General features: G+C 37.7%; 1 protein-coding gene across 1 annotated transcript in view; it reads left to right on the top strand.

Annotated features, from left to right (window-relative positions):
- The first annotated feature begins 4,951 nt into the window (after nucleotides 1-4,951).
- TXNL1 (thioredoxin like 1) overlaps nucleotides 4,952-26,097 on the top strand; it is a 34,686-nt gene continuing 13,540 nt past the window's right edge. The window contains exons 1-4 of the mRNA XM_039230514.1: nucleotides 4,952-5,250; nucleotides 16,930-17,026; nucleotides 18,975-19,148; nucleotides 24,641-24,763. Of these exons, the coding sequence (XP_039086445.1) occupies nucleotides 5,153-5,250; nucleotides 16,930-17,026; nucleotides 18,975-19,148; nucleotides 24,641-24,763 (492 nt within the window). The 5' untranslated portion in view covers nucleotides 4,952-5,152. The remainder of the gene's footprint in view (nucleotides 5,251-16,929; nucleotides 17,027-18,974; nucleotides 19,149-24,640; nucleotides 24,764-26,097) is intronic.

Genomic DNA, 26,097 nt, shown 5'->3' on the forward strand with positions numbered 1-26,097 from the left:
TTACATATTTTCTCTCAAGACCTTGGGAATAAAACAAAGATCACCTAAAATAATTTTTAAAATAAATTACCCACTCAATTAAAGAATTAAGCTGATATAAAACATTATAAGATTGCTAATTCTTCAGGAATTAGGTAACAATAAGCTATTAAGAAGATGATATTTTTATGCAGAATTTTGGGGGAAGTTGTAACTCTGATAAGTTAATTGGGGGATTTCATACGGTTTAAGGAATTCACCAATAAATCTGTATCCTTGGGCTTCTGCAAATAGTTATTATTTAAAGTTATTTATTTAAAGAGGTATATTATATTTATTTATTTAAAGATGTATATTATATCTCAGAGGAATTTATGAGGACTTTTTTTTGTGGAATAAACGTTCTTTCTTCATTATAATCTTGCTATTACTTTTCAAAAAATCAGAGTGGTATTCCCCCAACTTTTTACAAGAAGACTACATTTAAAGAAAAACTAACATCAGAGATCATATGGTTATTGCATTGTGCCTCACCAACAAGCACTCAAATATATATGAAACTAGAAAATTGTGCCTTTCTTTTCTATCATGAGAGTTCTTTTAAATGACTAGAATCAAATTGAAAGAATTGATTAGGGGGCGCCGGGGTGGCTTAGTCGTTTAAGCGTCCGACTTTCACTTAGGTCATGATCTCGGGGTTCGTGGGTTCGAGCCCCGCGTCGGGCTCTGTGCTGACAGCCAGCTCAGAGCCTGGAGCCTGTTTCAGTCTGTGTCTCCCTCTCTCTCTGACCCTCCCCTGCTCACGCTGTCTCTCTCTCTCTCTCTCTCTCTCTACTAGAAATAAATAAAACATTAAAAAAAAAGAAAGAAAGAATTGGTTAGAATCAAATTGGCTCAGAAAAGGTGGATGGGGGATCAAATACACTTAGAAGCTAAACGTATACAACTCTTACGAAAAACATAAGGGAAGGTCTTTCTGGAAGGGAGAAGGGGAGAAGTAAAAATCCAGCGAGAGACGTCTGACCGGTGCACCTAGGCAGATGGGTCCAGAGGCAGCTTCAAACAAATGGTCCCAATGCCTGAGGTAGTCACATGAAACAGAAAGGGCTAGACTTCAAGAGGGTATGTAGAAAAATAGTGCCCCTAGATGTCTACACTCCAAAGCCCCAGTCCCACTCTAACCCAGAAATGTGGTACAATTTCTAAATCAGGCAGAGAGATGAGGTTGTTTTTGTTCTAGTTGGACACAGAAGGAGGATGAGGATTCAGAGTCAAAATGAACTTGAGTTATACACACAAAAGAATTTCTTTTACACCTGAGTTTTGTGGACTGAGTCACACTCGTACTCATTATGCTTCCTAGCCATTCATTCATACGATCAATACTTATTTTGTATCTACCATATGCAAAGGGCTATGGGAGAAAGAAAGCCATGGATGACATATCTCTATTATATCTATTTGTAAATTTAGCAAAGTGAGCTCATGGCAGCTACAAGTCATGATAGAAAGCCTTCCTCCAGTGACTGACTGAGCCTGATAAAAAATGGGTGAGTCTAAAGCAAATGATAGTCTTGAGGAGTTGAGAGAAAACTCATGAGTCATTTCTGTGAATGAAGATGTTTATGCATTTCCTTCCTATGTTTATCTAGGCCTCAGTATTAGAACATATCACTTTATAAAGCATCCTCTGCTCATTCCAGCTGGAAATGTTCTCTTCCTTTTCTCAACCACTATGGTATGTTATCTATAGTTCTTCTTTAGTACTTGCCACATTTTATCTTGTATTTTTAGCTTTTGTATAAGTGTCTTATCTCCCTTTTGTTGTCCCTGAAAGAAAGGTGTTTAAAGCATTATCACAGTACCTTGTACACACTAAATGCATAGTAAATGCAAAATAACAGTAGACAGGTAGCATCAGGTAATGTTTCCCAAAATATGGACTCCTCGCCTCAACTACCCTCAATGCCTGAGAAAATTCAGATTCCTGGGCCATGCACCAGCACTACTAAATCAGAATCTCTTGGTCTGAAACTGGAAACCCACTTTCTTTCTTTCTTTCTTTCTTTTTTTTTTGTTTATCATCAAGTTTGTTTCCATATAACACCCAGTGCTCATCCCAACAAGTGCCCTCCTCCATGCCCATCACCCCCCTTCCCCCCTTCCCCACCCCCATCAGCCCTCAGTTTGTTCTCAGTATTCAAGAGTCTCTCATGGGAGAAACCCACATTTTAATGGGCTCACTACCATTTGAGAACTATGGACTTCTGTATATAACAGTTAGAGTAAGATGTAAGATGGCAAATAATAGGTTTCATCCTGAGTGCTGACTCTGGTAGTGGGCGCAACTGAATGGAAATCTGGGGCTGAGGCTAGATAGACCCTGGCAAATGCTGTCATCTAATCGTGATACCCAAAAAGTGAGGGATGGGGTGGGGGAGCTTATGTGCAGCATATTTGGCATTTATGAATAAGCTAACCTCAGGAATGGAGAAAGTGTACCATCCTCTTAAGAATAATCACAAGTTGGGGCATCTGGGTGGCTCAGTCGGTTGAGCGTCCAACTCTTGATTTTGGCTCAGGTCACGATCTCATGGTGTGTGAGTTTGAGCCCTACGTAGAGAGGGCTTCAAGCTGACAGCAGAGTCTGCTTGGGATTGTCTCTTTCTCTCCCTCTGCCCCCCTCCTCTCGTGTTCTCTCCCTTTCTCTCTCAAAATAAATAAACTTAAAAAAAAGAATGATCACAAATCATCCTTGCAGAGGTTTAATGGTAGTACATTTTTTTCTAAAATTTTTCATGGAAATTCCAGAAAATGGGGTTTTCAGGGTGGTATATACAATTTTTTTAAAAAATGGGGGGGAAATTTCCTCCACCGAAACCTCTTATGTTTTCAATGATATTAAACATTACCTAAATTTCACAGAAGACCAGTTAACTGTGAATATTATTTTTGTTTTATGAATAGGGCAAGGAAGAAATTTTGGCCTTTGTAGAATTGTTGTGTAGCATTTTCCCCCCAGCTGTACTTTCTTTCTTTATTATTATTATGTATGCTATTTATAATTATTGAAGAGACTTGGAAAATAGAGGAAAAAAATCACTCAATAGAGCATCACTTTGCAATAACATCTGTTAAAAGTTTCTGTGTGCAGGGGCGCCTGGGTGGCTTAGTCGGTTAAGTGTCCGACTTTCGCTTAGGTCATGATCTCGAGGTTCGTGGGTTCGGGCCCGCGTCGGCCTCTGTGCTGACTGCCAGCTCAGAGCCTGGAGCCTGATTCAGTCTGTGACTCCCTCTCTCTCTGACCCTCCCCTGTTCACGCTGTCTCTCTCTCTCTCCTAGAAATAAATAAAACATTAAAAAAAAAAGTTTCTGTGTGCATATACAGTCTGTTTCTATATAATGTTGGGTGCAATGTTTGAGGGCTAAGCAACCTCACAATTGTATAACTAAAAGAGTTACACACTTGTCTGAATGTTAGCCTTGTAGAACAGGGAAAATTGTGTTCCTGGCTTCAGTTTTCACCCAAACTAATGACTCTCGAGTCTACAACTTTAGCCTACTTGTTTTCCTTTAGTTCCAGACTCAAGCTTCCTACTGTCTATACCTCTTACCTAGATGTCCTACAGGCATCTTAACTCAGTACAAAAGGCCACAAGATTGAGATACATGAGCTATTCTTGACTACTTCCTGTCTTCTCGCTGAATTGGTCCAATTGGTCACAAAATCCTATGATTTTTGTCTGCTAATCGTTTCTCAGATATATCATGTCCTCTTCATTTCCACTTAGGCTGCTCCCACAACTCACTTCCTAGATCACCATAGTAACCTCCTAAACTGTCTCACTTCTCCTCACTGCTACCTCAGGGCTTTTTCTAAAGACATTTTCTTGTAATTAAAAAAAAAAAAATTGTCCTCCGGTGATTACTGCGTTCACGTTAAAATACGTTCCTTAGCTAGTCATGATCAGACCTCCACTTTGCTTTTCGGTTTCATCATCCCAGCTAAATCCAAAAGCAAATCATTTGTTACCTACTCTGACATTTAAAAGAACACGCTGGTGTTAGACTATCTTACCTTAAATGCAGATTTGACTTCCTATGAGGTGTGTGAACTAAGGAAAAATTCATCTATCCGTGAAATAATAGAACCAACTTCACAGGGCTGTTGGATTAAATGAGCTAATGTACACAAAGAGCATGTATCTTGTCTAGTGCGCAATCGGTTAGTTATCAGCTATTATCAGCCCCCCCCAAACCACAAATCTGCCCCGCTGTTCTTCTGCCTGTAATAGCCCCGTCACCTGTCACCATCTGGCTATCTTTTATCAAGATTCAGTCCAGGGGCCACACTTCCAGCAAGTTTACCCTGGCCCATCCTCCTGTCCGATTTGGCCCACCATTGCCTTTGTAACCTTGATATCGCTAACTGCTGCTGGCGTCTATCACGAGACTGTGTTTCTAGAAGAAGGATGGTGCTTTCATTTTTTTTTTTTAGGCAGAGCTTAAAGACAGGTGCGTGACATTTTGTGGATGACTGCACAGAGATCACCCTTGCGTCACGAGATCCGTAAATCAAGGTCCCTAAAATCTATTTTGTCTAGTGTGGCGATTTTCCCGGAATAGGAGACAGAGTATTTCCGCAAGCACTTCTGAGGAGCGGAGGCTTAAGACCTTAGCCACTGAACCTCGAAGACAAAAAAAGAGCTCCCTTTTTACTTTTCCCACCCCTGGAAGCGCGGAGAATGACCCGAACCTGACTCACTCCGCCTCTGACTCTCCCGCGCCTGCGCCGCTCCCGCAGCCGGGGTCCGGCTCCTCCGTCGAGGGTGGGGCCAGGGGTCGCGTTTTAGGATTGGACGCTGCGAGCTGAAACGGACGACGCGGAAATGACGCCACCGTGCGCAGGCGCCGGCGGCCCTGCAGCGCGGTGGCTGCTGGGTGCCGCACGCCTTTCCTTCCCTCACCTCTCCCCTCCCCCCTTCCCGTCCCCACCCCCTCGGCCGCTCCGCTCCCTGGCGTGACTCGGCACTGAGAGTCCCGGAGAAGACGCCGCGGTCGCCACCTCTTGCGATCGGGCCTCGGCCTTCCTCAGCCTCCCCCTCTTCCTCTCCCGGGTCGCCTTCTTCAGTTTTGAAGCCGGTGGCGTCGCGGCCGTCCTGCCGGGCTGAGAATGGTGGGAGTGAAGCCGGTCGGGAGCGACCCGGATTTCCAGCCGGAGCTGAGCGGCGCGGGCTCCAGACTCGCCGTGGTCAAGTTCACCATGCGAGGGTGAGGCCGGGCGCGAGCCCTGTGGGCCCCGTGTGTGCGCGCCTGCTTTCCCTTCACTTCCCCCCGCCCGGGTCCCGACTGCTTGCAGTCTCCTGCCCCAGAAGGTCCCGCGCCGGCCGCAGCCCCAGGCCGCTGCCCGGTTAGGCCTCAGCTCCCCTGCTTGTGCGCAGGAGTCTCTGGAGGGCACGGAGGCCTGGCCAGCCGCGAAGCCCGGTCCAGGAGATCTCCGCCCGCCCCTTCTGAATCCTCGGACGAGGCCCCTCGGCGCGGCCCGCCTCTGTTCCTTCTAGGCTGTGGGAGATCAGCCTCCCTACAGCCTCCCCTGCGTTAGCCTGTTCCTTCCCTTCCGGGGAGCCAGCTGTCACTTGCACCGTAGAAACCCTAAAATCCTAATTTTCCCAACACTTTGGCTTTCTTCACTACCTGCATTTCTGTAAAGCCTTTAGAAAATCCAGTTGGGGGCTCTCCAGCTAACCCACGTAGCTCTCACTTAATGCATTTTAAATCAATGTTGGGTCCGGTGCTTTTTAAGTTTCTTAATGGTTTTGTCACGCGTTTGGTTAGGAACTTTGTAACTTAGGCTGCATCTAATCACAGACATTACAGTGCGGGTCTCCAGACATCTGGGTTTGGCCCCCAAAAAACCCATTTTTGATTTGATGGTTTGAGAGGACAGAGATCTTCTTGACTTTGGTAAATCTCAACATAACTTACTGGTCATAGAGCTGGTGGATTTTCCATTTTGAGTGTGTGAGATTTCATCCCGGGTGTGTATTTACACCTGACCTCCCCGTGTGTATGTTAGTGCCTTCTGAGAAGAATTAGAGGTTTCCATTTGACTTACTTTGACCCACTCCCCCCACTCCCGGATTTATTTATATTTACACTGAGCTGGAGAAATTTACTTGCTGGTATTACTGTTTATGTAACCCATTGAATTTGTCCGGGTAACTATATAAACATAAGGCAGTGTTTTGAGTGAGGGTAAAGAGTGATTCGTGGCTATTGAACATGATTCAGTAAATGTTGAGTATGTAAGGGGTGGCATTGGGATTAGATAGTTGTAGGGCTTCAGGGGATGCAGGTGGAGATGAAAGTAATTAACGACTTATTCCTAGATCAATCTCTCTCATACAGAATTCAAAAGGGACAGTATATTGGATTTTATAGGGTGGTGTAGAGTACCACTTTGACATGTAGACTTGCACATTTATTAAATTGGAGAAGATAAAGATTTCATTATAAACAAGTATAAAAGGAAAGTCAAAATTCTGTGATTGTATCTTCCCAGCTGTAGCAATTTTGCAATGTCTGTATTCTTTTTTCTTTTAATGCTTAATTTTGAGAGATAGAGAAAAAGAGAGTGTGAGTGGGGAAGGGGCAGAGAGAGAGAGGGAGACACAGAATCCAAAACAGGCTCCAGGCTCTGAGCTGTCAGCACAGAGCCCCCACATACGGCTTGAATTCACAAACCTAATACGTGAAATTGTGACCTGAGCTGAAGTCAGATTGAGCCATTGAGCCACCCAGGCTCCCTTGCATGTCTGTATTCTTAAATGGAGGAATACCTGTACATTTATTAAGTGCCTAGGCCAGAGTTGGAAAAGGGAAGAGATGATTTTAACAGTGAATCTTATTTTTAGTTCACTTTTCTAATTCTAATCCGTTGGAGTGTATAGACTTTTTTTTTTTTTTTTTTAAATTTACTTCTGAGAGAGAGAGAGCGTGAGCAGGGCAGGGTCAGAGAGAGAGGGAGGTACAGAATCCGAAGCAGGCTCCAGGCTCTGAGCTAGCCATCAGCACAGGGCCCTACGCAGGGCTCAAACCCACAAACCGTGAGATCATGACCTGAGCCAAAGTCGGACGCTTAACTAACTGAGCCACCCAGGCGCCCCAGAGTGTATAGACTTTTGTCCCTCAATGAAATACTCTTTTTTCCCCTTGCTGTAGCAGAAGAGATGACAATGATAAATAATTTATTAGTTGAAGTGAGAAAAGTGGGGAAACATTGCTATTTAGGAAACATTTCCATTAACAATGAGGTTTCATGTAACCATAAACAACTGCAGACATCAATTGGCAAAGCACTGTGTTACTTTACTTTCAAAAAGGTATTTTGATGCAATGAAATTTTAATTTTTTTTTGGTAAAAACTGAGAGCAAAAGATTGAATTTAGAGAACTTTTAAGTTCCAAAACATATTTAGGTAAGTTATAAATCTGATAAGATTGCATTTGCCTTAAAGTTCTGCGATATTTTGGCCATTAATGTATTCCTACACATACTCTATGTCGTCGTGACCTCAGTTTCCATAACTCGACCTTGGTATTAGATCCTCAAGATAACTATATCCAGTAGGTCGTATAGGAAACCTGTTAGATCAAGAGTTAATGTCCCGGGGCGCCAAGGTGGCTCAGTTGGTTTGGGTGTCTGACTTCCGCTCAAGTCATGATCTCACAGCTTGTGGGTTCAAGCCCCACGACTGTCTCTGTGCTGACAGCTCAGAGCCTGGAGCTTCTCTTCAGATTCTGTGTCTCCCTGTCTCTCTGACCCTCCCCTGCTCACACTGTCTGTCTCTGTCTCTCAGAAATAAATAAAACATTAAAAAAAAAAAAGTTAATGTCCCATGTTACGCCAAGAACTTAGTTTTCTCTAGCACCAATATTTTTTAAAATTTCATTTCCAACCCTACTTTAAGCCTTATTTCTTTTTCTCCACTTCCCCATGTTATATCTAATGTTAATTTTCCTAAAATGTTAATACAGAATGTCACTGTTTTGTTTAAAAATCTTCAGTGGCTTTCCAGTATTTTAGTGTTTTTAATTGCAATAAAATATATGTAACATAAAATTTACCATTTTATCCATTTTTAAATGTACAATTCAGTGGCATTAAGTACATTCACAATGTTGTACCACCGTCACCACTATTTTCTAGATTTTTTCATTATATCAGACAGAGACGTTAACCAATAACTGATCTCTTTAAACAGTAACTCCCAATGCCCCCCAACCCCCCACCCCTGGTAACTTCTGTCTTTTTCTGTTAATTTGCCTGGTGTTGATACCTCATGTAAGTGGAGTCATATTTGTCTGTTGGTTTCTGGCTTATTTCACTTAGCATAATGTTTCCAAGGTTCATCCATGTTGTAGCATGTATCAGAATTTCCCTTTTGAAGTTAAATAAAAATTCATTGTATGTTTTTACCATGTGTTGTTTACTCATCTGTTGATGGGCATTTGGGTTATTTCCACCTTTTGGCTATTGTGAGTGATACCACTTATCAACAACATTGGTGTGCAGGGAAATATTTGAGTCCCTGCTTTTAGTTCTGGGTATATATACCTGGGAGTGGAATTTGGTTGCACCAAATAGCCATCCTAAATGGGTGTGAAGTGGTCTGGTGGTTTCGGTTTGAATTTCCTTAATGACTAATGGTGTTGAACGTTTTATTTCATGTGCTTATTGGTCATTTATTTTCTTTTAGAGAAGTGCCTGTTAAATCCCTTTACTCATTTTGAATTAGACTGTTTGGGTTTTTGTTCTTGAGTTATAGTTCTCTTTTTTCTTGTAAGATTTTATTTTTAAGCAATTTCTACACCCAGCGTGGGACTTGAACTCAATACTGACTTCAAGAGTTGCACACTCCACCAGCTGAGCCAGCCAGGTGCCCCTGTAGGAGTTCTTCATATATTTGGGGATCAATTCCTTATCTGATATATGATCTGTAAATATTTTCTCCCATTTGTTGCCTTTCACTTTCTTGATAGTGTCCTTTGATGCACAAAAATTTTTACATTTTAATGGAATCCGATTTATATATATTTTGTTGCTTGTGCTTTTGATGTCATATCCCACAGATCATTGTCAAATCCAGTGTCATGAAGATTTGCCCCTATGTTTTCATCGAGAAATTTTCTAACTTTAGTTTTTAAGTTCTTTTACCCATTTTGAATTAATTTTTGTATATGATGTAAATGGCCTCCCTCATTGTTTTTTGTGTTGATACCCAGTTTTTCCAGTACTATTTGTTTAAAAAACTGTTCTTTCCCCAGCGAATAGTCTTGGCACCCTTCTCCAGTATTATTTTTTAATAATTAAAGTAGCCACATTTACATTTTATTTCTTTTGTAAGAGGCTTGTTTAAGAATTTACATTGACTCATTCAATCCTCAAAATAATCTTTGAACTTATTCCCATTTTACAAATGAGGATATTGAGTACAGGTTAAATAATTTAAGGTCTCATTGCTGACTGACTGCACTGTAGGGAGTGTAAAGTGCTGTCCTTATTTTTCCCAGACTAAATAGAAAGGAAGGGCAGGTCCATCCCTGTACTGCACACAGTCAGACTTTTTTTTTTTTGGTAATCATTGCCTTGAGCTATTTAGCCATAGCTCCACTTGCAATGAAATCTTATGACCTAGGACATTTCAGTTCACTTGGTGATATTCTTTTCCCAACCCATAACATGGGGATAATATGTAACCTACCAGTATTATTTACAGCATAAAATTATATAAGTGAATTATATACCTTGGTAACCTGTTTTTGTAACCATTATTTCTACACAGTTACTCTTTAAATATACTCAGATACATGTAGTAGTTATAAGCAATGGCAGTTTTGTTAATCACTGGTGGGTAAGCCCCAACGTTGAAAGAATATGCATTTTTTTCCCCCACATAAAACTTTGTATGAATGATTTATTTTTAAAAATTGAAGCATAGTTGGCATAAATATTATATTAGTTTCAGATGTACAACATAATTTGATAGTTACGTACTTTACAAAATGCTCACCGTGCGATTGTCACCATTTTCCACCATAAAAAGTTATTACAATATTATCCATACACTGTACTTTTCATCCCCATGACTTTTCTATATTTTGAGGCTTTCTGTTTTTTTTTTTATTTGTGTGTGTGTTTTTATTTAAATTCAAGTTAGTTAACATACAACGTAGTATTGGTTTTAGGCGAATTTAGTGATTCAGCTCTTACATATAACACTCGTGCTCATCACAAGTGCCCTCCTTAATGCCCTTTGCCCATTTAGCCCATCTCCCCACTTACCTCCACTCCAGCAACCCTCAGTTTGTTCTCTGTAGTGGTCTCTTATGGTTTGCCTCCCTCTCTGTTTTCTTTTTATTCTTCTTTCCCATCCCTTCCCCTGTGTTCATTTGTTTCTTCCATGTTTGTCTTTGGCTGACTTTGCTTAACATACACACTGTAGTTCTATCCATGTCATTACAAATGGCAAGCTTTCATTCTTTTTGATGGCTGTGTAATATTCCTGTGTGTGTGTGTGTGTGTGTGTGTACACACACGTATAGATACGTACGCCATGCCTTCTTTATCCATTCATCAGTTGAATCACATATGGGCTCTTTCCACAATTTGGCTATTGTTGATAGAGCTGCTATAAACTTTGGGGGTGCATGTGCCCCTTCAAATCAGTATTTTTGTATCCTTTGGATAAATACCAATTAGTGCATTTGCTATGTTGTGTGTGTTTTTAGATTCCACATCTAAGTGAAATTATGTGGAGTGTAAATGATTTTTATCTTGAATTCATAAATGTATCACTTTTATAAATGTGTTTACCATATATTCAGTTTTGTTAAAGGAGGTCCTGGTTTGTAGTTGGTTAGGTGTTATGTTACCTTCCAAGAAGAATGTTAGTGTACTTTAGGTGTTGAATTCCAATGGTTATGATAGCTTGTCCAACATATACATTATATAGGTATAGATGGTGTTAATTACATGTTTCAAAATTGCTGTAGACTGAAAGATAGCAGGCCCAGCAGTCCATAGGGATCTAGCAGATAATGAGAGATAACTAGGGCATGAGGAAGTCTCAAAGAACATACAGAGAATTTTTCTTAAAAGCATACTTTTTAATTGAAGTATAGCATGCATGCAAAAACGTACACAAATCATATGTGTATACTTTGATAAGAAATATTTAAAAAACAATTTTTTAATGTTTATTTTTGAGAGAGAAAGGTAGAGACCGTGCGCGAGCACAGGTGGGGGAGGGGCAGAGAGAGGGAGACACAGAATCCAAAGCAGTCTCCAGGCTCTGAGCTGTCAGCACAGAGCCTGATACGGGGCTCGAACCCACAAACCATGAGTTCATAACCTGAGCTGAAGTGGACGCTTAACCGACTGAGCCACCCAGGCACCCCTGTGTATACTTTGATAAATTTTCAGAGTGGTTAAATCTTTAACCAACCTTTAGATCAAGAATGCCAGTGTTGTAGACCACCCCTGCCCCAGGAGTGCTTTCTGCTTGTTTTTGAATTCTTTTTTTTTTTTTCTTTTTTTTCTTTTTGGAAGAGAGAGAGGGAGGCAGAGGATCCAAAGCAGGCTTTGCACTGAGAGTGGAGAGCCCGATGTCGGACTTGAACTCTCAAACTGTGAGATCATGACCTGAGCTAAAGTTAGCTGCTTAACCAACTGAGCCACCCAGGCTCCCCTCCTTGTTCTTGAGTTCTAACATTAATAGATTCATTTTGCTTGAATTTGAACTTTATAAAATGGTATGTATCTGGATTTTTTTTTTAAAAGAACATACTAGTTTTAATCTTGGCAATTAATTTGGAAATAACAGAAAGCAGTGTTCTAGCCACTGATTTGGGGTATTTAGAACAGCAGTTAAGAGTTGGGTTTTGTAATCATATTCTAGCACTATACTGCATTGTCCTTGACTTTGAAATGAGGAATTGTAGGGTTTAAATGAATTTAAAGATTTTGTAAATTGTATAACATTTAGTAAATGCTCAATGAATGCTAGCCATTTTGTGTTACTGATAGGACCAATTATGATTATGTCTGCCTAATTAAAATATAATTAATCTTTACCTACTTTAAAGTTGTGCCCTACAGAAAAAATAGACTTTTAAAATATCTCTACAGAAAGCACATACATTTTTCTTACCATTTATCAGTAATGTGTTTACACATGTTATGGCCCTAGGCAGAACACTGACAAGTTTAGCAAATAGGGAAGAACAGCATGTTCATGGAGTTGAATTTATTTATATAATGGCTGTAAACAAAAATCATACTTAGAACCTAACTTGGTGCTTTCAAAGAAAGTTGTGGCCCTGACATTGTCTAGTGTCTGATCTTGAGCAAGTCATTTAGCTTTTCTGGTCTTAAGTTCTCACTTACTGAGTAATTGTACTAAGTTAGTTCAGTTTTAAAGTTTAAGTTTTATGGGTTTGGATCTTTATGTATTGCAGAAAGCTGGAGAGTTGTCTGCTTTATTCTTTTTCTCAAAAAGCATAAGTCAGGATCCTTCTTAACATACCCATTTTACATATTTAATAGATAAGCTTTCTGTCAAAGAGAGGATCAGAGGTAGGAAAAGAATGCTTTTTTTTTTTTTTAAATGTGTGGACTAGATCTCTGGTCTCTTTTACAAGTTCAGAGGTTCTGTGTTTATATACTTAGATACTATGTAAGGACTGCGAATCAAAGGCTGAACGAGAGGAAAAAAGTAAGATCCTGGGATTCAGGCATATTTGAGGTATAATATTTTATTTAGATATGAGAAAGGTCCTGGAGAATCTAATCCCTTCTCATTTGACACGGGAAAATCAGGTGACTTGTTCTGAGCTCAGCTAATAGAAATTTATACTTTTAAGTGCTAATGTTAAACAGGCAAACATCTTATTTAAAGTAACTGGTCAATTCATTTGAATGATTATATTGTGAAAGTATGCCACTGTATTTATTTGTTCTTGTGTGTTCTGTGACCTGTTTCGATTTTTGACTAAGGTTGCTAACTACAGGGGGTCTAGATAAGGTTAAATTTTGGAAGGGAACAATTATCGTAGTACAGTTCTTTTAGCTAGAAGTGTTTTTGTTTTTGTATTTTTAACACCGGTTAGCTCATACCTGACTGGTGAATAGAGTGATGTCAGTATAATGAGCAAATCCTGTTGGTTCGTATTCTATTTTTCCTAGGTAGTGAGAAGCAGAAATAGAAATAGAATGTTTAACAGGAAAGAGAAAAGCCCTCAGCCATGCAGCAAGCTCCCTTGCAGGATAATTTTAAGAGAGTTAAAGTTAATAAAACACAGGCACTTGCACCCAGCACTTGTTTCCCTCGGGCTCATCCTCAGAGCTCCACTTCCTCTGTGCAGCCTCGCTGGCTCAGAGCTCCGCTTCCACCTGGATCGTCATGGCACATCCAGTCCATCGTTTTTATTCAGTTTAAATATTCCCTGAGGTAGCCTGTAGGTCTGAGTCACCTGCCTGGCTGTCCAAGTATTTCCTGAGTACATTATTGTTTTTTTCTTAGGGACATTTATACAAGTTGCACGGGTTTACATGATTTGCTTTAATCTTACTGTTCCCATAAGTCATCTTACTTTGTATGCATGCTTTTGCCGAAGGGAGATTTCTTTCAGGAATGAATATCTTGCATAGCATAAATCGCTGTGTTTCATTTGGGAAACCTGTTTAAATTCAATTAATGTTAAATTCTGTAATCTCAAGTTACTTAATGTTTTAAGATAAAAGTACCTGTTCATCCTAAAAAAACAAAAAATGGAGAAGTATGAATAACTTTAAAAAGTTTCCTCTAATCTCTCTTCTCTTTCCAGTCCCACTTTGCAGGAGTGATTAACTGATTATTGTGTGGTGCACCCAACATGTATGTGTATGTACCTTTTTCGTGGGGTAATAGAGAATTTTATCATGAGACTTAGTTTTCTTTTAAACAATAAATTTACAAATTATCCTTATCATCTGGTATGAATGTGTCATGACAGTTTAAAGTGTTTTTCTGTTGATTGCCACTTAGATCGTTTCTACCTTTTTACTGTTGATAACATTGCATTGAACTTTGTTATACATACTGCAAAATTCAGTAGCTGTTAAGGTAGGATTCATGTATAGATGTAAGATTGTTGAATCTTGGGTTGTGTTCATTTAGACTTGACAGGGTGATTAACGGCCTTTCAAAAAGGATCTAACAATTTGTACTCCCATCCATAGTGTTAAAGACTTATGGGTAACTAGAAGTATTTTGCTAAACCAAACACAGGCTCAGTGACTGTAAATGATTGTTTCTTTATAATTTGGTCTCAGGGCCTATTTGAGGATTGTTAGATCCAAAAACCTACTTTCAGCAGCCCCAGTTTTATTATTTAAGAACTTAATCGGTTATTAGCTTTTTGGTGTAAGGCTTACAGATGGCACAGGATGAAAATAGTGATGTTAGCAGTGGGGAGACTGTCACAGCTTAAGCATAAACATTTGTGAGTTTGAACATTTTGTGCTTCAGAATTTGCCTTTCCTCGTGTTCCTGTCTGCTAGTGCTAAGATTTTTCTCTGAACGTTTATTGAGATATGACAGTGCATAATTATAAATGTGTACCCTAATGAATTTTCACAAACTGAACACACATCTCCATGTGATCAGCTTCCAGACACACAGAACATAACTAACTGCCCTTTTGAAATCTCTGTCATAAACGCAACCTGTCATTAACTCTCAAGGTAACCTTTGTCCTAACTTATAGAACCACTGATTTGTTTTGCCTGTATTTGAACTGTACATAAATGGAATCATATAATGTACTACTTTTCTCAGAATTATTTGTGAGGTTAATCCATGTTTTGCATGGAGTTTTACACTAGTCATTTTCATTGTTGTATAGTAGTCCGCTGTATGAACAACCACAGTTAATATCCTCATTCTGTGATATACTCATTCTGTGTTGATAGGACTTTGAGCAGTCTCCACTTTTGGTTATTAGAAATGTTACTGCTGTCAGTATTTTTTCAAATGCCCTAAAGCAAACATATGTAGACATTTCTGTTGGTTATGTAAGTCAGAAATGCTCATAGTTAGGCATAAGTCTTGGTTTAGTAGATACTGCCAATTTTTTTTCTGTCCCCCTAAAGAGGTGATACCATTTTGCATGGTCAGTAACAGTTCAGTTGCCCCACATTCTTTTTTTTTTTTTTTTTTTTTTTTTATTTCTCAGAGAGAGAGACAGCTTGAACAGGGGAGGGTCAGAGAGAGAGGGAGACACAGAATCCGAAACAGGCTCCAGGCTCTGAGCTGGCTGTCAGCACGGAGCTCGACGCGGGGCTCAAACTCACGGGCAGCGAGATCATGACCTGAGCCGAAGTCTGATGCCCAACCGACTGAGCCACCCAGGCGCCCTAGTTGCCCCACATTCTTGACAATACTTTATTCTTTTCTGTGTTAGCTATTTTTAAAAATGTTTTTTTATTTATTTCTGAGAGAGAGAGAGACAGAGTGAGCAGTGGAGGGTCAGAGAGAGGGAGATACAGAATCTGAAACAGGCTTCAGGGTCTGAGCTGGCAGCACAGAGCCTTATGCGGGGCTTGAACCCATGAACCGTGAGATCCTGACCTGAGCCAAAGTCGGACGCTCAACCGACTTAGCCACCCAGGCGCCCCTGTTTTGGCTATTTTGATGGGAGTAGTTTTAATTTTCATTTCCCTGGTTTCCCTAGTGACTAATGAAGTGAGATATCTTTTCATATTCATTGGCTGTTAGGAAGATAACCTCATTTGTCAAGTACCAGTTTAAGACATTACCCATTTTTCTTTCGGGTGTCAGTCTTGTTCTTACTGATTTGTAAGAATTCTTTACATATTAGCAGTCTAAGTCCTTTGATATGTATTACAGATTTTTTTTTTTTTACCACTCTTTGGGGTCTTTTCACTCTGTAAATGGCAGCTTGAAGAAAAGGTCTTAATATACTTTCTACCTTATCAAGTATATTACAACATATAAATTATTTCCTTTTTTCTTTAATGATATTTGTGTTTTAAGAAATCTTTGTTTACTCCAAAGTTTTGGAAGTATTCCTTATATTTTTTCCTAAAACCCTTACTGTTTTACCTCGCACATTTAGACCTGTAATCCATCTGGAATTGGGTTTTTGTATGGTGTGAGGTATAGGGGTCACAGTTCATTTATTTTCCCATATGAATATCTAATTGACTCAGCACTGCTTATTGAAAGATCATCCTTTCCCCACTGCACTGCTGTGTCAGATGTTTGATAAATCAGGGTACTGTGTATAGGATGGGTTTGTTTCTGGACCATTCTTTTAACATTGGTCAGTTTGTTTATCATTGTACTAGTCCTGTACATTCTTAATTTATAAAACTTTGTGATCATTCTTAATGTTCAGTAATGGAATTTTCTCAGCTTTGAACCTCAAAATGGCTGGGTCTATCTTTGGTATTTCCCTATAAATCTCAGAATTTAAACTTGTTAACTTCTGCAAGAAAACCGACTGGGATTTTACATTGACTCTAAAGATCAAATTTAGGAAAATTGACATTTTGATGCTGTTGAGTTTTTCGGTTTATAAGCATAGTATATTCTTTTATTTAGATCTTTAATTTCCATGAGAATAAAGCTGGGAGACTTAACATTATTATATTTAAAACTTAATATAAATCTGTAGTCATTAGGACAATGTGGTATTGATGAAAGCGTATCTAAATTAATCTAGTGGAAAAGACTAAAATGACTAAAGCCAGGATGATCAAAGTTCGTTTAATTTCGTATTTTAATTGAGTTCTTTAGAGTATAAATTAATACAGTCTTTGGTGGTGGTGTTTTTTTTTTTTTTTTTTTTTTTTTTTTAACCAAGCATGTGTTTTACTTTCTTACAGCTGTGGACCATGTTTAAGGATTGCCCCAGCATTCAGTTCTATGAGTAATAAGTATCCACAGGCAGTTTTCCTGGAAGTAGATGTACATCAGTGTCAGGTAAGGGAAAGGAGTCGTTTGTTTATTTTGAAAGAGAAGGAGTGTAAGCAGGGGAGGGGCAGAGAGAGAGAATTCCAGGCAGGTTCTCTGTCTGCACAGAGCGTAATGGGGAGCTTGAACTTAACTGCGGGACCATGACTTGAGCCAAAATCAAGAGTTAGATGCTTAAACGACTGAGCCACCCAGGCACCCTGGAAAGGAGTCCTTTTTAAAAGAAAAAATTACATTGGTTTGAAATTCAACATTGATGTCATCCTTCATTTGCTTATCTCTTTATGCACCTAGTACTTACTCCTTTGAAGATAGGCAAATGTTATATTGACATGAATTATTACAAATGTCATTGTGGCTGCATTAGTTAAAAAGGGCAGTCCAGTATTAATTGCTTCTGGGTTTGTTTATGTTACTATCTTTCTAATGTAAAACTAATAAGTTCCACTTAATAGCTCACCTGGCAGTTCTTCATTTTATATTTTTTGTTTATCTTTCACAAATCAGGAATATCTTCTACTACTTGCTTATAGTTTGATTTGAATTGATCATTTTTGTAATCTTAACTTCAAAGCCCCATACTCAGCAGGAACTGTAAAGTGTTGATTACTGTTGATTGAGCCACAGTGTTGTGGGGATTCCCTGATGATTTAGTTGGAATGGCCACGTGGCCATTCGACATTTCATAGGTGGGAATATGGAGGAGGAGTTAGGGGAAAATGTTTTGAAGGTTCGTTCCATCACGAAAAATGTAGTCTTTAGTTCTGACTAAGGAATAAATATGTAGCTGCTCTTTTTTGGTGAGGTTTGGTCTTTGATACATTTCTGAGTGTGAAAAGTTTTTTTTAAATGTTACCTAGTTTGTAGTTAGTATTTGCGGTTTGGTATAAACCCTGATTAGTGCTCTACTTCTGTCTCGTACTGGTGGACTGTAGCAGTGGCCTGTAGTAGGCTCTGTCTCTAATCTAGAAGTGCTCTCTTCTGGAGCTAATTGTCCAGTATAGTAGCCACTAGCTGCGTGTGGTTGTTGCACACTTGAAATGTGGCAAGTCCAAATTGAGAACTGCTGTAAATATACACATAGGATTTTGAAGGCTTAGTATGAAAAAATATAAAATACGTCATGAACTTTTTATATTGACTGTGCTGAAAATGCAAATAGTGGATTCACTAAAATACATTATTAAAATTGATTTCAGTTTTTTGTTTTGGATATGGGAACCTTAAAATTACATAGATAGCCCACATTTGTGTCTAATTTTGGACAACATTGTTCTAAAAAGGTCAATGATGTTTTTAAGCAACATAGTGGTACCTTTTCATAGTATTTGAATATGCAAGATGACACGTTTGCTTTACTATTTCCTTTGTACTTATGAAAAGTTTAAACCACAAGTCAGTGATTAACTGATATCCACTCAGTACTTAGTTTTATAGTATTGTGGAGTTGGAGCAGAATTTTAAAAGGTAGATGTTGCGGTGTAGGAAGCCAGAAGTCATTTCTATGAGTAGAGTTGGGTGAGGATGTTACTTCATATTCGTGGAGAGACGGGCTACTGTTTGTCAGATCGGTACTTTTTCCTCATAGCAGTGGTTTGTGTTGACTGATCAATACTGTTTTTGGTTTCTCCGCTTAAGAAACAGCATGTACTTATGAGAGAGCTAGCTGGTGTTGTAAAGCACAATTTCTGTATTGGAAACTATTTGTTCTGCTGTTTGGGTGAAGTATTTACTACTAAAATTGATAAAAATACAGGTTTTTATTGGGAATGTAAGGGTCATGTAGTTGTACTCTCAGTAATAGGCCTGCTTTCTCTTAAATAACAATTGGGAATACGTTATTTTATATGTTTTTTTGTTTATGCTTGTGATATTTATAGATGATATAAAATGAATTTTCTAAGTGGTTTAAAAATGATTAATTTTAATTTCTTAACATTTAACCTGCCAATTCTAGGGAACAGCTGCCACCAACAATATATCAGCAACACCTACATTTCTGTTTTTTCGAAACAAAGTGAGAATTGATCAGTATCAAGGAGCAGATGCTGTTGGATTAGAAGAAAAAATCAAGCAGCACTTAGAAAATGACCCTGGAAGCAATGAGGACACAGATATTCCAAAAGGCTATGTAGGTAGATTTAAAAGTGAAATCAGGATATATTTTCTGTCATTGTTTGGTTAAAGTGAAATTGACTGTGATCTTTTGCTAGTTAAGAATACTTTCAGATAAGAACTTTAAAAATAATTAGCTGACTGTGGATTTTTGTCTCTGTTGTATGTACTATAACCTTTAGCTCTCATCAAAAACAATTTTTCCTCAATTTCCTCTGCTAATTGTCTTTGCCGCTTGTTTTTTTTAAATCTGTTTTCTGAATTGTCTTAATAGCCAGTTTTAAACATTTACTCATGTTTAATGTATATATATTTACATATATACATTTAATTTTTATTTTATTATTGTATATAAGGTATATGTTCTGTTTATGTGTACTTTTTAAGTTACATATTTATATGTTACCCCTCCCAAATGTGAACAAATGTGCATTGGAAAATTTCCATTTTTCAGCAATTGTGTAAAATGACCTTTAAATTTTGAAGTGTGATCATTTTATGCTGAACTCCCTTTCCTGCCATTTCCTATGGTTTTCTCTGTCTTTTTAAATGTAGCCCCTCTTTTCTGGCACCTCTTTTTCTGTTAAAAAAATATAGTTATTTTAGGATCACATGTGACTAGTTATTTTAGGATCTAGTTATTTTCAGATCAGTAGTAATTGGGTACATTTTTCTGAATTTTAAGAGTTACTATTCAAATAATAACTTGAAGACTTAGGAACTTAAATGTGTTTGAAAATTAAACATAATAAAATTGTTATAATTCAGTATCATTTGAGAACTATTCGGGAAGGAACCAAAATTCAGAAGTAGCACTTTGTGGTAACTGACTTGTGATGCAACTTGGTTAATCCTGCATACCAAAATATATATTTGTATGTATCTTTCCTAATTTTTTTTTGTTTTAAAGTTAATGGTATTGGCAGATCAAAAATGAACTTTTTAAAAAATAATTGTTACCTCAAGTTAAAGCTAATATGTGAAAGAATATGTATCAAGTACATTAAAGCAGATCAATGTCATGGGCTACAAGTCCTTTCTAGAAGTCTCTTAAATTCACACTGAATAAGGAGACTATAGTTAGATAAATACGAGAGTCTTTGTTTTGAGAGTGGGGTGGGGGGTTGTATCTTCAAAGAGTGTCCTTAACATGTGGTACTGAAGTTAATTGAAGTTAGGGAGGCACAATTAGTACCTATTTAAAACAGAACTGTTATTTAATCATTTGAAATTGTGATACCCAGTTAGAAAGTATGAACCTGTTGTGTAAGTCAGAGTTGTAACACCTTTTGGAAAATTTTGGAAATTTCACCTGTAAACTGTTTTGTTTACATCTTTGTATTTCCCCCCTAATTTACTAAGGGTTTTTGCATGAACAAATCTTAATGAGAGCGGAATAGTCCTGCTGCTTAGCTAGAGGGCCACTTCTTTATACGTTAGCTAAGTGTGATATCAGTGTTTTGGCCTCAGGTAGGAAGTAAGCATGAAAAACTGAAGTTTTAAGAAATTAAAAATGTCTCATTTTCATGCAAATGTTATGAATGCAATGTGAAAAGCTATTAAAAACATTTTCATTTTTCCATCAGGTGTCAATCAAGACTTTAAAAGTTTTGAACTATTATGTCTACAAGGTTATTATTTAAGATCGGTAATGGGTTTCTAAGAATGTCATCATTCTCACAGCACAAATAGCAACTTAACTGGAGTAAGAATCAGTGAATGAAAGCCTGTGTCTTAAGCAGATTTAAGTAATAAGGATTGAAAAAATGTATGAGCAGTTTTAAAATAAAATTTTGGTTTTAAAGACTTTCAGTTATCTTTTAACACAAAGAGACTGTATTATTCAGTTACTGATTTTATACATCCTAGTTTTGGAACTCCAGATTTCATTGAACCCAGAGTCAGAGAGATAACGTGCATCCCTTTTAGAGGGGATTGAAATATTGCAATAGATGTAGGTTAAGAATCGTAATAGTTCTTATTCAGAAGTAAGACAATGTTCTTGTGAATATAATGACTTCTAGTTTACAAAATATTTATTGAAGCATTGGGATATTTAAATTAGGAAAATTTAAATAATTCTATCTCTTCTCTTTCATATTTGTTAAGAGTAGCTAGTATCGCTTCATAACAGTAGGGCTATCAATAAGTCTTCCTCTCCACAAGTTTGAATTCTAGGCACTCTGGGATTGAACTTGGATTTGCATAATGTTCTGAATCTTGAGGCTTGTTAGTGTATTTCTGTGTTCTGACCACAGAACTATAGGTTTTGGTTTACACATTTTGTCATCATTCATCAAATTGAAGTGAAACCTTTAGTGACCCTAATTTGTGTAGTAAGACAGATCTTTCTTTAACTAAAATTGGAAGCATTGAAAAGTTTTTCTAACTTCCTGTGTGTCTTGTGTTAGATTTTCTCACCTCTAAAAAAATGGAGGGTGAAATTTATTTATAAAATGAACATTCAATTGACAGAATAGTATAACAAACACATATACCATTCACCTGTGTTCATCAGTTGTGAATATTTTGCTGTTTTTGCTTTCTTGGTGGGGGGAGGGGGGAGGGGGGAGGGACATAGAGAGAATCCCAAGCAGGCTCCATGCTGTCAGTGTAGGGCTTGATCCCAAGAACTGCGAGATCATGACCTGAGCTGAAATCAAGAGTTGGATGCTTAACCGACTGAGCTACCCAGTCGCCCCTATTTTTACTTTCTTGATATGTATTTATCTACTTTTATCTCTTGCAGAGTCATTTAAAAAGTAAGGTGTAGACATCATGATGGTTCATCTATAAATATTTCAACATGTAGCTTCTAAGAACAAGAACATTCTTTTACGTTACCATGATACCATTGTCACTTCTAAGAAATTTAACAATGGTATACAGTATCTCTGGTATTTACAGCCTATGTTCACATTCTTATAATTATCTCCAAAATATCCTTTGTAACTGTGTTTCCCCCATCTAGGATCAAGTCAAGGATCATGTATTGCAGTTAAGTTGTTTCTCTTTCGTGTTCTAGAAACTTCTGTCTGCTCTTTTTTTCTTTCATGACTGCGTTTTTGAAAGTTTAAACCAGCACCAGTCTAATATAATAGCCACTAGATCCACGTGGCTATTATCCATTTGTTACGTGACTAGTGCAACTGAAGAACTGAATTTTAAGTTTTATCTACTTTTAATTAATTTAAATTACCACATGTGGCTAATGGCTATCTTATTGTACACTGCAGGTTGAGGCCATCTGTCTTATAGACTGTCCCACAATCTGGATTGGTCTGATTGTTTTCTCATTATTCTTTCCTCATTGGCAAGTTGATTACATAGGTAGTGATATTTATTTCCAGCTTCATATTTCCAGAATGTGTCCATTTGCAGTTAGGTCAGATTTAATGCCAGTTTGTCCCAGACAACATTGTATATAGCAAAGCACATTAATGCAACTGTTTGAATGTGATACTTGTTTTGTGTGCCCCACTGTAAATAAATATAAAAAACAACTTTAAGTAAATCACCTATTTAGTTTATTTTTCATCATTAAGATATTACAAGTATGGCTGCAATGTTGTCTTCATGCCTGGGATCATAATCCTAGATATAATATAGAAGAGGCATGTTGGTAGGATGGAAGATATAAGTGTTTAAAAGATTTTGTTAAAACTACCCTTTCAAGGGAAATGTTCTTAAAGTTCAGAGTAATTCTATAATAGTAGAACTTTGCTTTATAGTGCCAGCATGCCAACCCCCGCTGTTCTTAAGTTGGCTACTGTATGTTACCCTGAATAATGTGTGTATTATTCATCTAATGCAATATAACTTTTAATATAATTCAAAACAGTATTTTGGCTTAAAGGCATTTAGCCCACTCTGAATAATTAAGGATCTATTCTAATAACTATTGATAATTTTGTTGATAATTATTTGACATGTAAAAAAGTTATACACTTTGTGATAGAAAGGTGAACAATCAGTCAGCTATAGTCTATAATACTTGGTAAACTTAAAAAATAGTCCTTGTTTAGTAGATAAAATGGATGTTTTTCTAGAAAAACAGTTCTCAAAATCAACTCCACTAGAACCATAACTCCTAAATAGACCAGTCACCATAGAGGAAGTAGAGGAAATAACTGAACACCTCTGCCACAAAGGGCAGGGTGGCTTCACAGGGAAATTCTACCAGATCTTAAGATCAGATCGTCTAGTGTTATTCCAGACTAGTTAAGACCATATAGAAAGAGAGAAAACTCTCTAAATTTCTTTTTGAAGTAAATATGACCTTCATCCCAAATTCTGACAAATTTGCACACACACCCCAAAAAAGCTACTAACCAGTTCTAATTAAGACTGATTATAAAACTCTTAAATTATTAGTAAACAAAATCCATCAATCTAAAGGAGAAAAATTATAATCTCCTAATATGCAGAAAAGGCAGTTGGCAGAATTCAACACCCATTTATTTCTAAAACAATCTGTAAAATCTAAAAGAGAGAGCAGAAGAGGCACTCCTTCTAACGTCAGAAACAGTGCCAGGTCGACCACGGTCACAGCTCCAACCTTGTGTTGGAAGTATTAACCAACACGTTCACGGGAGATGGAAAGATGTTAAACGTTCCCACAAGGAAGCAATCAGCAAAATCCAGAATATTAGAAATCCATAGACGCTAAATGATCACAGATTAAAGGAGTTGAGAGACATTAACCAAATATGGCGTGCTTTGTTTGGATTCTTATTTTGAGTCTAACAGTTCAACTATAAAACATTTATGAGATAAAGAAATTTGGACATGGATATTTGCTGTTAACTAAAGTACAACTCATTTTAGCTGTGATAATAATATTGAGGATTTTTTTTACGAGTCTTTATCTCTTATGCTCATGAACACTCTGAAATGTTCATAAATGAAATGTGTAAGATTTCTCTGAAAACAGGAGGGTAGGGACTGCTTGCTGGGTAAAGATGAAATAAGAGTGGCCATGAGCTGATTATTGTAGCTGGGATGTGACTACCTGAGGTTGACTGTAGTGTTCTATTTATACATGTTTGAAATTTTCCATAATAAAAACCATTTTAGTCCTTATTTGTTATTTATCTTGAATGTAAACTCTTTATGGATATAGGTTTAAAGAGCACATGACCACTAGAAGAGGGAGGTAGGCTTCCTTTGGATCTTATGGGTATTTTAATTTGCATATTTCGCACTACAAATCAGTAAAAAATATTAGTCAACATTTTATAATCTTAGTGTTAAAGACTTGGTTTTTGATACTTTATCAAATGGGCAAAGCCTAGATTTGGCTTTAATGGTGATAGGTCTCAGTCAGAAATTCAAATGAAAGCTTCATTATAAAAGTTTTAGTCTAGACTCTTAAAAGATATCTGTCTTAAAAGAAGGTTTTTTTTTTAATTGTCTAATCTAGAGAAAATCATGTATTTACGTTTCTGATGAAGATTATTAAACCAAATCCAAATTCTTTGCCTGAAGTCTTGATTTAATTTTTTTCAGATGGATTTAATGCCTTTTATTAACAAAGCTGGCTGTGAATGTCTTAACGAAAGTGATGAGCATGGATTTGACAACTGCTTACGAAAAGATATGACCTTCTTGGAATCTGATTGTGATGAACAGGTGATTGAATACTTCCCAGTTAAAGCTTATAGGGATCATCAATATTTATGCCGTCTCTGGGTTATCATGTTTCCACCTCATGGTTTTATGTTTCTCCTTCCCAGATGGCCACTTCTTTTCCTTTTTGTAAGTTTCAGTTTTTTTGACGGTATAGACCCACCTCTTTTCTCTGTTCTGTACAAGCTGCCAGGGTCATTATACAGAATCTTAGGATGCTTGGATTGGCCCCACTGCTGAGTTGCATCTTCACCACTCCATTAGTCCTTTTGTTCGTTCTAGACCTGTCTTCCCTATTTTTTTTACCCACCCAGATGAGTTTGTACCTGAGAAATAGAGACTAATTAGATGAGCACTCCCTAAATGTCTGGTTCTCACACCCAGCTGTAAACTTGTATTGTACTGCCCTATCCCTGCATTGTCATCACAGAGGAAGTAGTGTAGTCTTGCCTTGATCAAGTCATCATTATCTTCATCCTGACTGTTATTTTCCTTAATTTTCTTTCTTTTTTTAAATATTTATTTAAGAGAGAAAAAGCATGAGTTGGGTAGGGGCAGAGAAAGAGAGAGACAGAGACAGAGAGAATATCCCAAACAGGCTCCATGCTGTCAGTGCAGAGCCTGACACAGTGCTCTATCCCATGAATCATGAGATCATGACCTCAGCCAAAATCAAGAATCGGATGCTTAACTGAGTCACCGAGGAACTCCCTTAATTTATTTTCTAATACGCTGTCTCTGATTTGTTCCCCATTGCAGTTCATCCTTCTATGTGTTCACAAAAGTTCTTCTTCTTCTTCTTTTTTTAAAGTAGGCTTCAGCCCAGTGTAGAGCCCAATGCAGGGTGGGGCTTGAACTCACAACCCTGGGATCAAGACCTGAGCTGAGATCAAGAGTCAGACTCTTAACTGGTTGAGCCATACAGGAACCCCCAAAAGTTTTTCTTCAAAAATATAAATGTGATCATGCTTCTCTTTCTCAAGAGTTATATGATTCTTCTTCACAGTCTTCAGAAAGAGGGTCAGATTCTTGATCTCTTTCTAGGTTTCCGTTTTCATTTCCTCCTCACCTGTGGTTCAAGTCTCTAAATATGTCATGTTTATTATTTTTTGACACATGATTACAGATCCAGTATAAGAAGTATATTTATATAACCAGAGGAAATGGTCTGGGTGTTTTCTTAGGCACACAGATGACAATGATCATGAAATCGTAAATCCAAATTCGATCTTTCTTCCCACTACAGTTGTCTTACTGAACAGTTTTAAGAATATTGTTCTTGATCGTGTTGCTTGTAAATGGTGCCGTGAGTATAACATGGTGATGCATATCAATGG

The sequence above is a fragment of the Hyaena hyaena genome, unplaced genomic scaffold, assembly GCF_003009895.1.
Source record: "Hyaena hyaena isolate Hyena2069 unplaced genomic scaffold, ASM300989v1 scaffold_47, whole genome shotgun sequence".
Taxonomy (NCBI): domain Eukaryota; kingdom Metazoa; phylum Chordata; class Mammalia; order Carnivora; family Hyaenidae; genus Hyaena; species Hyaena hyaena.